The following is a 14,962-nucleotide window of genomic DNA, read 5'->3' on the forward strand; positions in this document are numbered from 1 at the left end:
TTCATACACATGTCATAAAATACAATATAATGTAAATATGCATATAGAGCAATTTATATAGATACAGTGATAAAAATGTTCGCATACAATTTTATTAATATTGTGAAAGGCACAAAATTTAGCTCTCAATTTTCAGTCAATTGTTTCAGCAAAAAATAAATAAGCAATCTTTGGATATAGATAGATTATTAACACAAAAATATGCTTTTCAGAATAAAATAAAACTAAAATAATCTTCTCAAATGTAATTTTGTGTTATTAACCCATTGCTTTGTAGCATTATATATTATAATACATTTTGAAACTATTTCTATAAAAGTATAAAATATTAAATTGTGTGAAATAAATATATATATATATATATTAATATTTCTTATAAGTTGTATATCAATAAGGATATTATTTGAGTATCATTGGTATTAACTTTATTGAACTTTTTTTGTACTGTAATATCACTTTTATATATTAATGTATTATAGATATTGAAAGCTCATGTTTTTGTAAATAATTTTATATCGTATAATTTTAATTACAGGGTATAAACTATTTATATTATTATTAAAAACCAGAAGTTTTGTAGCAATGATCATTGAATATTGAGTATTTGTTTATACATTTTTTTTATTCCCTTATAAATCATAATTAAATATAAATTAATATTATATCCTTGAAATGATATAATAATACATTTTTGAAAAATATCCAGCATCTAATGCTTATTGCTATAAATCGATTGGTTTTATATTAACATATAGGGCATTTGGCAAATCAACTATACGTAACACACTAAGATGGTAACGCTATATCATCAGTGTTCTGATCTTTCAATAAAGATATGACTGTTATAATATTAATAAGCATAATATCTGCACCTATTTGAAAGATCAGTCATGCTCTTCTAATCATGCATCAATCTATGATGCGGTGAATTAAGATATTATTTGTTTACCCTATTTATGTGGTAATTTTTGGTGTTGTTCCATCTTGACACGGTATTTTAAAATACATCACGAACATTTCCATATACATATGGCTTGATTACCTCCGAAATAGAGGTACAATATATTCTTTACCTCATAGGACACTTCAAATCCATAACCTTCGCCCACGACAACGTGGAAACTGGGACCGAATTTTTTATCCATGGTTTCTTTTATCATCTTGGCTGCGTGTTCGTTGTTGCTGGCGAATTTTTCGCAGGCTGTGACGCTCAGTTCGGTAGCTTCTATTCTCATCTCTTCGGGCATATCAGAATGCTGAAAAATAATCACAGATAAATATATCAAGAGCTTAGTAGATAAATATTGAAAATTGTTTTTAATATGTTTGTATGACCATACAAAAGTAGAAGATAAGACATTTGGTTATGATTTTTTAAAAAGTGTTTATAGTGTAGAGATAGAGTAGTATAATTTTTATCAGCTAGGGATTAGTATTGTAGTGGGGGTTAACAATTTGATTTTTTTCAGAACAAAGCAAAGAAACATAGAGGCGGTGAACCATAAAAGAAAAATCATAAAATCATTGTATCACAGAGGCAGAAATTATCAGAATAGTAAACACCGGTTATTGCATAAAAGATGGATATAAAATAACCATATCCAGAACTTGGTCCAATATTGATAATAGAAATATGTGCTCAACAGATATAAAATTGGGAAAATTTATATTGTTATATATTGTTTAACAGTGTTTAGAAATACGTTATTATAGAAAAAAACTACGATTGACATTTTAAATATTAATTAGTACTCTTAGAATTTGTTTAATTTTATAGGCTCGTATTTTTCGGCTCAGAATTTTAATATGGTTGTGGTCAGAATTTATTTTACAATGAGTCAGAATTTATAGTAAAAGGTCAAAAGTGGTCGGAATTTATATTAAATGTTAAGAATTATTTTGACAGATGGACAGAATCATTTCTTTCAGTCAGTATTTTTTACATTTCATTGGTAAGTATTCAAAAAGAATAGCCAGTATTTATTTTATATGATCTGTTTTTCATCCTTAGGGTCAGTTTTATGTTGACATATATAAACTTGCTTGGTTGGTCTGGCAACATTGTCAGATATCAACACAACAAGTCAAGCGTGCTCTCCGTCGCCGCTCCGTCGTTATTCCTGCTTCGTTCGTCAATCTGAATACCTTTGCGTCCTATATAGAATTAACTGTTCTGACAAACGCATGAATGAGAGATAAGGGCACGCTGACCGTATGCTCTTATCTCTCACTCATTCTCGTCACTTAACACGCGAGCGATCGAGCAATTTCTAAAACTTTTCAATCAATACTGTATTTGTGCCATATTGTATATAAGGCAACTAATAAAGTATTAACAAATTACTGTATTTTTATGTATAATGAGAATATTTTCAATTAATCAAGGTAAGATTTAGGAATATATCTGTTTTAGGAGAATCATAATTATACTTTTTTTTAATTTATGGCTATTTGTTATTATAAAATAATAGTTTAAGTGAAAATATTTTTTTCTGTAAAAACATATCTTAATCTAGCATTAATATTTTAATTGCATAAATACATTATTATAATATGTGCAATACTCATTTTCATCTAATTTTATAGTTTTTCCCAGGCTCAAAATACAAAGAAATGCAATCTATTTAACAATCAGATTTTTTAAAGAAGGCAGAAGTGAGTTACATAATTGTTATAAAATAAGTCTGAGAGAACTGTTGCGTCAGACGATATTCTCACTTCTTCTTTTCAATACGTCTACTTTATTATTGCCGACAAATAATAGCTATTACGTTTCGGCATAATAATGAGCAAAAAAACCGTTTGCTTCGCGGTCTCAATTAGTGGCGATTTTTTACCACGTATTTTTTCTGAAAATCTCAAGAAGCAAATCATAATTGAGTTCACGGTTGTGGCCTTAAAACAGACAAAAACAACGTGCATACATTTTTACGCCCTTTGTTTTTTACTCTTTCAACCATTGGCAAAAATCGTACGTACATACACAATACACATGTATGTCACAGTGATGAACACATAAGACAACATTTTGTACACCACATAACAAAGTTTCATTAAAATCGGTCATGTAATTATCGCGCAATCGCAAACACAAAATCCGTATTATATTTTCACTACATTGCCTGGCATTTTTAAATCCACGACTCAAGTATTTTAACAATAGGAAGTTATGACTTAAAAGTACACACAGTTTGGGAACTTGTGTACATTACGCTAGCTCTGACGCAATCTGTCTTACTATTACGCTTTACTTCTAATACATACATATTATATTTAATACTATCTAAGCTTTTATAGATATTATATATTAATTTTAAAACTAGAAAAGTGAAACATCAATCTGACAAATCGGCTATTATCGTTGGAATGGTTTTACAACTATGTAAAAATAGTAAACATCAATTTTAGGTTGCTTTGGCAGAAAAAATATTTCATTTAATGAAATGATAAACAAGCTAAATAGATAAATTAACGAATGAAATGTTGTTTAAAACAGAGTTCTAAAAATATACTTGACAAAAGTAAACGATTCTTTAAAATCCACACCAGCATTCATTTCGAGTTAGATAAATAATCAAAGTCGCTCCAAAGAATCTAAAAATGTGATATGGTTTGTGGGTATTTTTTATCTTTGGCATATGAATTATTGGATTCATCAAAAAATAACATTTCACCAATAATATTTCAGTGAAAATTCATACATCTTGTTTCAATGGTTTTTTGTTTTAACCTATGTTTATTTCATAATGAATCTAACTTATTTAATTTAATATTATTATTAAATTGTGTATAGATCAAAAAGTACTGAAAACTAGGTGTATTCTTATAATATCAATACGTCATACGTTTTGTCGATCAAACTTGCGTTTATGTAATGCATAGTGAGTCATCAGGGGGTTAACTTACCCTGACTAATGGATATGTGTGCACAATTTTCTCTTTATGAATGGGTTCACCTTCAGCCATTTTTATTCAATGTTTACGTTTAACAATCATTTATTTATTTACGTTTAGCGGTTAGAGAAACCAAAACAAGAACACGACGCGCTGCGAACGAGCCCGATTGATTTTTACCATTGTTTGTGGGAACTTTGAGTGAGCCCATACACGCTTCTATAATGAAAAAATAAAATAACAGCTGAGCGAGCTATTATTATTTTTAAATTATGATCGTCTCTTATTACTAAAAATATATAAAATAACATTTAAATAGTATAATATAACTCGATTTTAATGGCGGACTATATTTAAAATTTCGGTAATTCGGTATTTATTTTTTTAATTCAATAGCAAATAAAGTTTGAGAGTCAAATTAAATTATTCCACTATGTTAGTTCCTGTGGCCCACAATATTTTTAAACTCATACAATTATTCCTACCTACTATTAGGGTATTAGACATTTGAGGAACTGATAAGTTGAGTAACTAAATAGCATAAACAAGGTTACAATCCAGAGCAGAAATCTCAGCTTTAAATCAGACAAAGCATTATAAATAACATTATTAATTACGTAATTTCGCATGAGTGAGAAATAACTCATTTTGCGGATATAACTTAATACAATAAAATTATAAATTTAGCACGTATACATTTAGAAAAATATAATAAGTACACTTAAAATATTTATCATTAAATTTAAAAGAACAAATAAGAAGCATGTTAACGGAAAACAAAAATAACAGTTATATAGTAATATGATATATGTATTATTTATTAACTTAATTTTATTTGATTAAAGTTGCATGAATTCTATAAAACAATATTTTTTAATTTATTTTCAATTATTCCTAGTTGATTTTGGTAAATAATTAAAAGTTTTAAATACTTTGTCCAAAACTTCACAGGAAATACTTGAGGGATGTGTAAATTATCGGCAGATCTAATTTCATAATTATGTAGCTATTTTTTAAATTTACATTTGCTATTTATAATCGATTTTCTCACTGACATTTTTTTGTTACCATTTTGAGAGAATATTATATGTACATTTTACAAGTCTTTCATGTGATTATCGAAAAGCAAATTTAACAAAATTTTTATAGCACTATTTTGAATATTCAAGTGATTTTAATTTCAATTTATTTGTTTATTTAAGGTAAAACTATTGTGGTATATTATTAATTCACATGAATATGTATTCGATTACACTATCGTCATTATGATTCTGCTTGAATTTAATTCTGGCAGGCTATAACAACGATACGTGTATGGGTTGCCTAATGAAAATGTTTCCCATACGATTCAAGGAGGGGAGCTATTGTGAATGCGAAGCGTGAGAGGACTTAGAAATTCGGTTTTACCAAAAGTAATCTAGCTATGTCTATGTATAGGCAACACTTTTTTGACAAAGTAAACCGCAAAAGGCAGCGAAGCGAAAAATATTGTCGCAAATATTTTTTTTCACTAGCGGATATTCAGTCAATCGGTGAATTATTGATATAAGATTTATACAATCGATAGAGCGATGCGAAATTTTTGTATGAAACGAATTAACGATAATGCTATGTTTTTAATAATGCTATATAAAACAACTACATGATTATATTTTCCGAGTATTTGTTATCAATTTAGATTATATTAATTTGTTATTTAGATTTTCGTGGATTCTGAAATAGGATTGTATTATGAATCTACATATAAATTTCGCACTACTCGAATAAATAAAAAAGTTAAAATACCACGTTAAGTTTTCTTTATTATAAAATTATCATTTGGGCTCATTTTTATGTTATATTAAACTACAGAAAAAAATACATAATTGCACAAAAAAGTACAACAGAAACATAAATATGTGAAATTCACACAGATAAACAATTATTATGAATAAAACGTCGCAGATTTGAATAAAATTATTTAGTCGATTAAACTAAGCAGCAAGATTCCAGACTGTATTTATGACGACCATATATAATACTATATACCATATATAATACAAAGGCCGTTCGGCGCTTTAATAAATACAAAGAAATTGTATCGATTTAACAAGTGTCGAATGTGCTGCCTGGGATTATATGTGCCCTGTGCAATAGCGTTGCCGAGTCTCCAGCTGTTCAAACTACGACGGTTACGTATAAGCATTCATATAAAAATATAGCAGACAATTACAAACATACGTCTACCATTAAATCGTAGCAATTGATCCAAATGTCGAAAATAGGCAAAGCAAAAGAACCTCCTTCCTTTCGATTAGCGTATATACTAGCTCGCGTTAACGTACGTCAGAAACTTTCATTCGGAATACACTTTCGTCGGGAATTATCAAGAGCTTCCATCAGACACTCGACTTCAGATACACGAGGTTCATCCGAACTCGCACCGAGCTCAATTACGCTGAGCATTGACCGAGAGTCCGAGAAGACCGAGGAAATAAAGTGGGGGAGCAACCGCTTCCCACTTTACGCTGAACTTGGTCCTTATATATGTATAAGCACTGGCGGCCGGTGAAACATTGTGTCTCAGTCGCACGATCACAAGAACACCGTGCTGATGTGTGCGCCAGAGCGAGTGAGAACATGAGAGCCAGAAGTAAATAAATGGAAGACTGCCATTGATATGCCGCATTGGACTTCTAACGATAGAGCCACAATTTGTTCGAAACATTTTTCATTAGATTACTACCAAAATTGGTTTTCTAAAAATTAAAAAACATTAAGTATCTTTAATTAATCTACCATCGAATAATACAAATAAATAGTTTAGTCCTCGGCGATGGACTTAGATACTGTTTCAGAACTAAGTTTTCAAGATACCATAATAAAAAGACGTTCACGTGAGACAATGAAACAATTACACTTCCTTTCAGAAAATTCAGCAAATAAAAAGACGAAATAAAAAAAAATTAAACACTTATATTTCAATGGCAAATAATTTAATGTTCATTAAACAGTTCCAATTTAAAAACAACATTTACCCATCCTATTTATACAAAAATATGTTCAACCACTTTTGAATTTAAATAAAAAATTGTAGATAATTATTCGGAATTAGTAGATTGGAACTATTTAGTTTAATTGAATGAATTACAAGGTATAGAAGTTTTCCAGTTAGGTAATAAATTACGTTCGCAACACATAAATTTGAAAACTCAAAAGATGAAGAAATTATACAATATTGTACGCTTGCTTAGTTATACCACCCTTTATTTGCTGCTAGGATTAGTAATAATAATAATTATTTCACCTCTGAAGAAGATGCTTACATGTTCACGATTAAGATTGGACTGTGTGTAACACTTTGATGTAAATAAACAAGTGAGTACTGATATCGCTGAAAGAATAAATTCTTTAAATAATTTGTACGATTTCTTCTGATCGTCAAAAACCGTTATTCTTAAAAAAAATATGTTTATAAAATATGTTATAAAAAGAAGAGATTTGACAACAAAATAATTTTGAAATAACTTCTTATTCTCTTAAAATTACAACACGCTTTTTAAGAGAATTTAAATTTAATATTTTGCAAATTTAATATTTTTAAATCGTAAATAAGCTGAAAATCGAATGACAGTTGTTAGCGCTGGCAACACTTCACGTATGTGACAGAAGAGTATGTCCGCAGGGATGGTGACGGGGGCGGGAGCTCCGGGTGCGGCCCCGCCGCCGATTTACCACGAGAAGCAAGTCAGAGAACTGTGCGCCCTGCACGCCCTCAACAACCTCTTTCAGGTTATTTTCGTAACGTTTAATACTTAGTAGTAATAATACTGACTGGCGATTTGACCTACCGGCGATCTTCGCAGGCTAAAGGCTCGTACACCAAGTCGGAACTAGACGGCATATGCAACTCGCTGTCGCCGAACGTGTGGATCAATCCGCACAAATCGATGCTGGGTCTAGGAAACTACGACATCAATGTGATCATGGCGGCCTTACAAAAGAAGGGACGGGAGGCCGTGTGGTTCGATAAGCGAAAGTAAATATTAACTTATGTGACGTTTCTTACTACATATGACTAGTCTTTTCACAGTACCATTTGTTATTGTGATTGTAATGAAGGTTTTATTATTATAAATAAAATGGCACAAAATTTTAGTTATCTGAAAATTTACTTTTTATTGATAAGCAAAACTAAAACATTCAAATACTCCGGCAACTATTGCTTAGATATATTAAATATTTTAATTAAAACACATTAATTATAAAAAAATTTTTTTTGAAAATAAGGGCGCCAAATATTTTTTCTTATATTTATAGTTTATAGTTTATAACACGGGCCAGAACATCGCTTGCCAATTATTTCCAATAAAATATATTACTCATTATTTTTTGTCAGTTACGATTATCCGAAAGAACTTGAGAAAAGAGTGTATAGAAAAGTGTAAATCTGTTTGTTCAAAATAAGATGTTTTTCTTAAAAAACAGATTTATATGATTGATGATTGTGATATTTTTGTGATTGTGATGCGGTTTATTTTAATTATTTAATATTTATTTTCGATAGATTAATCTCTCGTATACTTATTTATCTTTACTCATGTTAAAAATAACATTATTTATATTTGAGTTATACATGTTTATGTAAAGATAATAGAATAAAAAATACGTAAATACTGCATAACCCTTTTAGTCCCAGACAATTTGGCTTACTAAATGTGAATTTGCATGTTGTGTTTTAAAAATCGATTTTTTTGTGCACTCTCAATGATGTAAGATAATATAAAAATATTTAGTTTTTACAACGATAAAAAAAGGATATATTTTTCATATTTATTTATTTAAAAAAAGAAATCAAGTTTGTTGTAAAAAACACTGTCAACACATTTTAATCATTACTTATTTTAATAATGAAAAAGGTTTTTTTTAAAAAAACACATTTTGCGCAAATTTTTAAAATACTTTTTTTATTTAAACATAATTATTGAAATTCTCAAAAATAATGAACTACTTCAGCTCATAAATAATATAATGTATGTGAAAAAATAATATCCCCTATGTTTGAACTACCATCACATGTGTGTTTAAATAGTTTTATTTACAATATGTATCTTATTTTATTATTGACTTTTATTAAAACAGAGATCCTGGTTGTTTGGATTTGACCAACATTTGTGGATTTATCTTAAATGTACCATCTGAATATAAACTCGGATTTGTAATGTTACCACTGAGGAGACGTCACTGGATTACTTTAAGACAGATACATGGAAATTTTTACAATTTGGACTCAAAATTAGACACTCCAGTTTTGATAGGAAGGGTATGTTCATATTTATCATAAGGTTTATTTTTATCTATGTTTGTATATTATATTTTTTCCCACAGGGTTGTGATTTGATTACGTATTTGAAAGAGCAACTTCAATGCAAAGATAAAGAGTTGTTTATCGTAGTTAGTAGAGAAGTTGAAGAAAAGCACACGTGGCAACATCACTACGCTTTACAGAACGATCTCTCGTTATCTAATATCAATAACCTTTGCAAGAGCTCTAACGGTGATCACAAACAGTCGAAAAGTGAAATAATATGCGCAGATAGTGACGAAGCCATAATCGTGAACGAGAAAAGTGAAATTGCCTGTGAATCAAACGAAAGTGTTTGTTATACTGATAGATAATTGTTTTGATATTCGTTGTTATTTAAATAATGTCGATAGGAATCTTACCTGTACGTATATGCCGAAGCAATGTTTTATTTTAATTTATTTTTGTTGATTTATTTTAACAGTCCATCTGGTTCCTAAGTGTGTAAATACTCTAAGTAACGTACAAATTACTAAGCTTTTTAGTTTTATTTTATTATTTAATATTTAACATATCAAATACTGTCATTTTGATTAATGTCTTGACGTATTATTGCTTTTGAATTGATGAAAAATACGTGCCATGTAAATTACTTTTGTACTTTTCTATACAAAATGTTTTAATAATTTGAAACTTTTTAAAAATCGTGTGCCAAATGTGTTACAAAAATTGCATATTACAATATTTATTTATTTTTTAACATGCAATCGATGCATATTAAAGTTACCTTGTGTTTTTGATTTGTATTATGACAGATTGATGTATATATAGGCTGGCCAAAAATATGCTAATTTAAATGCTAAAGTAGACCGTTGACACCACTTTTGGTCAACCTGTTTATTTATAATGTAAAATTACATTTTTAATTACTTTTCTCATAGAAAAGATAATCATATATTATGTTTTAAATTAATTTTGCACAATTACACAGTACTTGTATAATTAATTAATTACTCTGTTTAAGAATTTTCGACTTTTTATTACAATGATAATTATCTGTATGTAAAATGTCATTAGTTTTTCTATGATAAAATATTTGTATTTTTATTAATGATTATGATTTATAAATTTAACATATGACTGAATCTTGGACCCTAAATAATGATTTATAATAAAGTATAAAAGTCACAATTATTGTTTATCATGTAGTTTTGCTATTACATGATTTTTTTATTATTATTATAGTCGATTTTATATAACCGAAATTATAAGTATTAGGTTTGCAAGTGGATTAAAATAAATATTTTGTGAAATTTAATCCATAAATGCACAGGAGTTTGTAGTGAATGTAATTAAAGAAATGTATATATATTCCTCTATACAGAATGAAATTCTTAAATTATTTAATTTTGAAGCGCAATGTAATTTGGTCTTTAACGGCCCTTGACTCATGTGCTCGCTCCTTCCGAAACTAATGACACAATTTTACATATAATTAAGGTTATATCTTTGTAGTAAAAATCTTGTTACAGTCTTATTTAAACTTTATTGTTATTTTTGTTCGTTTTGTTTAAGTTTTATTAGATATCATATTTATTTTTTTGTTATACATACGTGTCAGTTAGGTAACATTGTATTATAATATAAAACTATTTACATTCGATTTATTGCTCTTTTAAATATGTTTCCATAAAGTAATATTTCTATATAAATTAGAAATAGAAATGAGTTATAAAAAATATAAACAATAATTATAAAAATTAAATATTGTCTGCCTAAACAATAGTTTTTTGTACATAAACAATTATTGTGTATTGGATATTTTTAACTAATTATGAAATAATACTTATAGCGAAATCATATTAATGTCTACAATTAGTAATAGACGTGAAATTATATTAGTGTGCGCACAATACAAATCGATCTCCCAGTTTTAAAGAAAATATATCAAAATCAGACTTGGTGATTTTTGATTAATTTTAATTTAGCTCAATTTTTTTTTACTTATACCCTTTAAAAGTCTGAGATTGACATGTTTTTGCTTAAACTGCGATAAAAACATATATAAAATATACATTCAGAATATAGTTGCAAAATGAAGCACAATGATTTAATTATTAATTTTTGAATAGTTCTAATTGTTGTATTTTCCATGTCTGATTGTATAAATGTGAAATAATAAATGTTGTGTTTATAATTTTCAATAGATTAAAAGACATAAATGTGCATTAGCCTTGAATATTTTTTATTTGTCGTAAAATTTAATGAATGACTCAATCATTAATTTATGTGTTATTAGAAAGACAGATTACTTTTAAATTGTATCATTTTAGTATACATATATGTTAAATTATATTATAATCGAGGCCTAAAAATGACACATGTGATGTTTAATAACAATAAAATGATAAAAGATGACGTGTTTAATTATTTTATTTGTTTTATTTATATGTTGCAATTTTCATTCTTTGATATCATCAGTCTTTCTGGATTGAGCTCCGCTTGAGTTATTTTTTCATAAATTTCTATTCTTTGACTCTCAGTGATATGCAGCGTTCTTCCCAAAATCCAAAGACTATCTAAGAATTTAAAATGGTTAATGTATTCAAAGATTAATAGTTATCATAATCAAAAATGTATACCTGTGAAAGCCAAAACGTAATTTTTGCACGACCACAATATTGCAAAATTGTCATAATCAGTGTATAATACGTTATATATACCAGCGCCTGGTAAAAGTCTTGCTATTGAGAACGGTAGATTTGTGTTAATTTTGAATCGGAAGTAGCTAGATTTTGGATACAGCAATATTGCAGTGCCATAAATGTTGTGTTCTTGATGAGTCCTGGAATATTTTAGTTAAATCAATCATGTAAATTACACATAAATAACAGGGACGTCATTTCAGATTTTTTCAGGAAAGCCAATCAGTGATCGTTTTTTTAATATTTTGATTTATTTTATGATTCATAGTATTTCATTAAATGCCATGCATTTTTCTGGCCAAATTCATGGAAGGGAGAACGCCCTCACCTACTCCCAAAAAATGACGTCCCTGATAAATAGTTTAATAAAATTCAAACCATTTGTTTACTGTCGTAACTTCAATATTTAAGTTCCCTACTGTGTTATTCCATATGTCTAAATGAGTGCATTTTGCTGCTAATTCGAAGAAGTAAAATGAACGCTCAATTTCGTACCACCGTCCAGTAAACTAAAACATAAAATTGTTACAGTAAATTATATAAAATGTTTAAGCCACGAATAGTGAAATCTGTTTCTAGAGGTCAATTCCATATTACTGTAATATATCCCAATCTGTTAAAACTTTTTATCCTGACTTTCGCTGTTCTCACACGGAGGGAATTCATTAAGGAACGCCTGTAATGCACTTTTTATGTTGGTAACTTTGGATTATTTCGATGTTGAAAATCTTGGTTAAACCTTAGATTTGAATACCATATATGGCTTTAAAATTATTTTGTACAGTAATAGTTTGTTTCTAAAAAATAGTTGGATCCTTGCTCGATTAGTGAGTATATATTATGGTGCTTCAATTTTTACTTGTCTTTTGGATCTTCATTGAATAACTTACAGGCAAACAATAAATTATCTCTTCTAACAGTAAATGTTATTTGTTTATTATTATTATTTTTTCAACCAAGGTTTTTGCACAAGCTTTTCTCCGGATATAATTACTTACATTATTGTGCAAAAGTATTAGCCACTCCTGATAATTTGTTTTTTTATAAATTGTTGGTTCGACTTAAGATTTAGATTTGTTCAACCTTAGCTTATAAACTTTAAATGTTTGCTCAATTTTTGAGAATAATATTTTGAAACATAGCCAGGAAGCAAATTTTTTTATAAAAAATAATAACATTGACATTATGCTTATACACCGTCTGTCCCAAGCCCGCGAGGACTTAGCAAAAATAAATAGAAGATATTTGTTATTCTACAATATTATATTAAATTATTTAAAATACACCCCTTCTGAGTCAATACATCGCTGCAAACGATCATAGAAAATTTCGAAACATTTTTTGTAGAAAATCGATTCTTTTGAATGTCATCAATGGTGTCAAAACGGTTTTCCTTCAATGCCAACATAATTTTTGAGAATAGCCAGATGTCACAGGAAGCGTAATCAGATGAATACCAAGGGTGGCTGAGCGCTACGATACCTTTATCGTCCAAGAATTGTTGTTGATAGATTGTCATGCAACAATGATTAACTGCCTTAGACTCGGTATTCTAATCGAACTAGCAGAGCTAGTGGCAAATAATTTGGTGGTGAATGTCAGAACCTAGACCTATAAAACGCATACCACAACTAGGAGGTGACATAACTATAGCCGGAGATATTACTAATGTAACTGTCCTTGTGGATTTGGGACAGACGGTGTAAGTGAAACTCATTTTACAAACAAGTTTCTTTAAAATGCCATTAAAATAAGTGCAGTATATTGTGCTCCAAAGCACAAAATCAAAACAAAAGACTTTGAAGGCTTTTACCACACTTTTGGTGATAGATTCATTGCTGCAGGGGACTACGATGCTAAGCACACAGTGGAGCTCCAAATTGACTACTCCACGAGGTAAGAATCTTCTCAAAGCGATGAATAACAATGATCTCATTGACTTCTGTGTAACGATAGGTATATCTGACAACTACTTAAAAGCTAAATCCTCTCTAGACCCATCATTAGATCACTCACCAGTAATAGTGACCCTGGGGACACAAGTTTTGTCAATGTCCAAACCAGTGACACTTGCAAGCGCAAAAACGAATTGAAACAAATTCAGATATCTAGTAGAGTAGAGGATTAGACTTGATATATCATTAAAAACGAAAGAAAAACTAGATTAAATTGTCTCTTATGTCACAGGCACAGTAAAGAACAAAATGCCTAATACAATATTCCACTATTCGTAAAAGAAAGCTGAGAAGAATGTGAATGCAGTCAAGAGACAAAGTTATAAAATCCAAATACAATAATCCAAAAAGAATTGAAGCAAATTTTAAATGATATAGAAAATCAAGAGATTCAGGATTATCTAAAAAACCATAAAAGGCAACAAAAACCATAAAATAGCTGTATATTTATTTATTAATATTTTTTCTATGCCCTGGAAACCTACGGGAACTATGTAGAAAATTAAGTTTTCTTGTAGTTTTATCATTCTATAATTGTATTTGAGTCACAATTGTATATTAATCTAAAAAATAATACATAACCTAGAAATATTAATTTACACCATTGAATTCGTAAATATTCTCATAATACTACATACATAAATTTAAAATAATTAATTTCGTTCAAAAGATTTTTTTTTTTATAGATATGTATTAATTTAATAAATGCAACAGAGTTTTCTTTCATTAAAACGTGTTATTTACTTAATTAAACAAGCATTTATTGGTGTTAAATAATCATTATTATAATTGAAGCTCATACCCTTGATATATCTAAAGGATGGTGCTCGTATAGAGGACATTTTCCAAATCCTGATGCAGTTGCGTCATAAAGATTGAATGCGACAAAGCTTATGACAATTTGTACGTGTACTATCTTCATTTTATCGTGTTCGATGTCATCAATTTAACAACAACACAAATAAACTTGTACTGTCCATCCGGACAATAAACTGTTAAACTGCACAATGTATTATTGTAAAACATATACACTAAGTTTTATAATCAGTCTATTTGTGTAATAAAAAGAGACAAAACAGATGACCTTTTTATCACACGTACTAGCGAGTTGTGATGGCAACAAT

General features: G+C 28.8%; 3 protein-coding genes across 3 annotated transcripts; 1 reads left to right on the forward strand and 2 right to left on the reverse strand.

Annotated features, from left to right (window-relative positions):
• Positions 1 to 872: 872 nt before the first annotated feature.
• Positions 873 to 4,057, reverse strand: LOC148236447 (dynein axonemal light chain 4). Its single transcript, XM_088182858.1, has 2 exons — positions 3,907 to 4,057; positions 873 to 1,256 (listed from the first exon to the last, which is right to left on the reverse strand). The coding sequence occupies exons 1-2, from the start codon at positions 3,964 to 3,966 to the stop codon at positions 1,008 to 1,010; spliced, it is 309 nt and encodes a 102-aa protein (XP_088038984.1). The 5' UTR covers positions 3,967 to 4,057; the 3' UTR covers positions 873 to 1,007.
• A 3,445-nt stretch (positions 4,058 to 7,502) lies between these two features.
• Josd (Josephin domain containing) lies at positions 7,503 to 11,608 on the forward strand. The gene is made up of 4 exons (XM_088182679.1): positions 7,503 to 7,665; positions 7,740 to 7,912; positions 9,016 to 9,196; positions 9,262 to 11,608. The coding sequence occupies exons 1-4, from the start codon at positions 7,549 to 7,551 to the stop codon at positions 9,550 to 9,552; spliced, it is 762 nt and encodes a 253-aa protein (XP_088038805.1). The 5' UTR covers positions 7,503 to 7,548; the 3' UTR covers positions 9,553 to 11,608.
• On the reverse strand, positions 11,401 to 14,950 carry GLaz (Glial Lazarillo). Its single transcript, XM_088182680.1, has 4 exons — positions 14,641 to 14,950; positions 12,262 to 12,392; positions 11,821 to 12,023; positions 11,401 to 11,757 (listed from the first exon to the last, which is right to left on the reverse strand). The coding sequence occupies exons 1-4, from the start codon at positions 14,758 to 14,760 to the stop codon at positions 11,624 to 11,626; spliced, it is 588 nt and encodes a 195-aa protein (XP_088038806.1). The 5' UTR covers positions 14,761 to 14,950; the 3' UTR covers positions 11,401 to 11,623.
• Positions 14,951 to 14,962: the final 12 nt, after the last annotated feature.

Source organism: Plectrocnemia conspersa, unplaced genomic scaffold (genome assembly GCF_051122295.1).
Source record: "Plectrocnemia conspersa isolate PC_06_02 unplaced genomic scaffold, ASM5112229v1 ptg000003l, whole genome shotgun sequence".
Lineage (NCBI taxonomy): Eukaryota > Metazoa > Arthropoda > Insecta > Trichoptera > Polycentropodidae > Plectrocnemia > Plectrocnemia conspersa.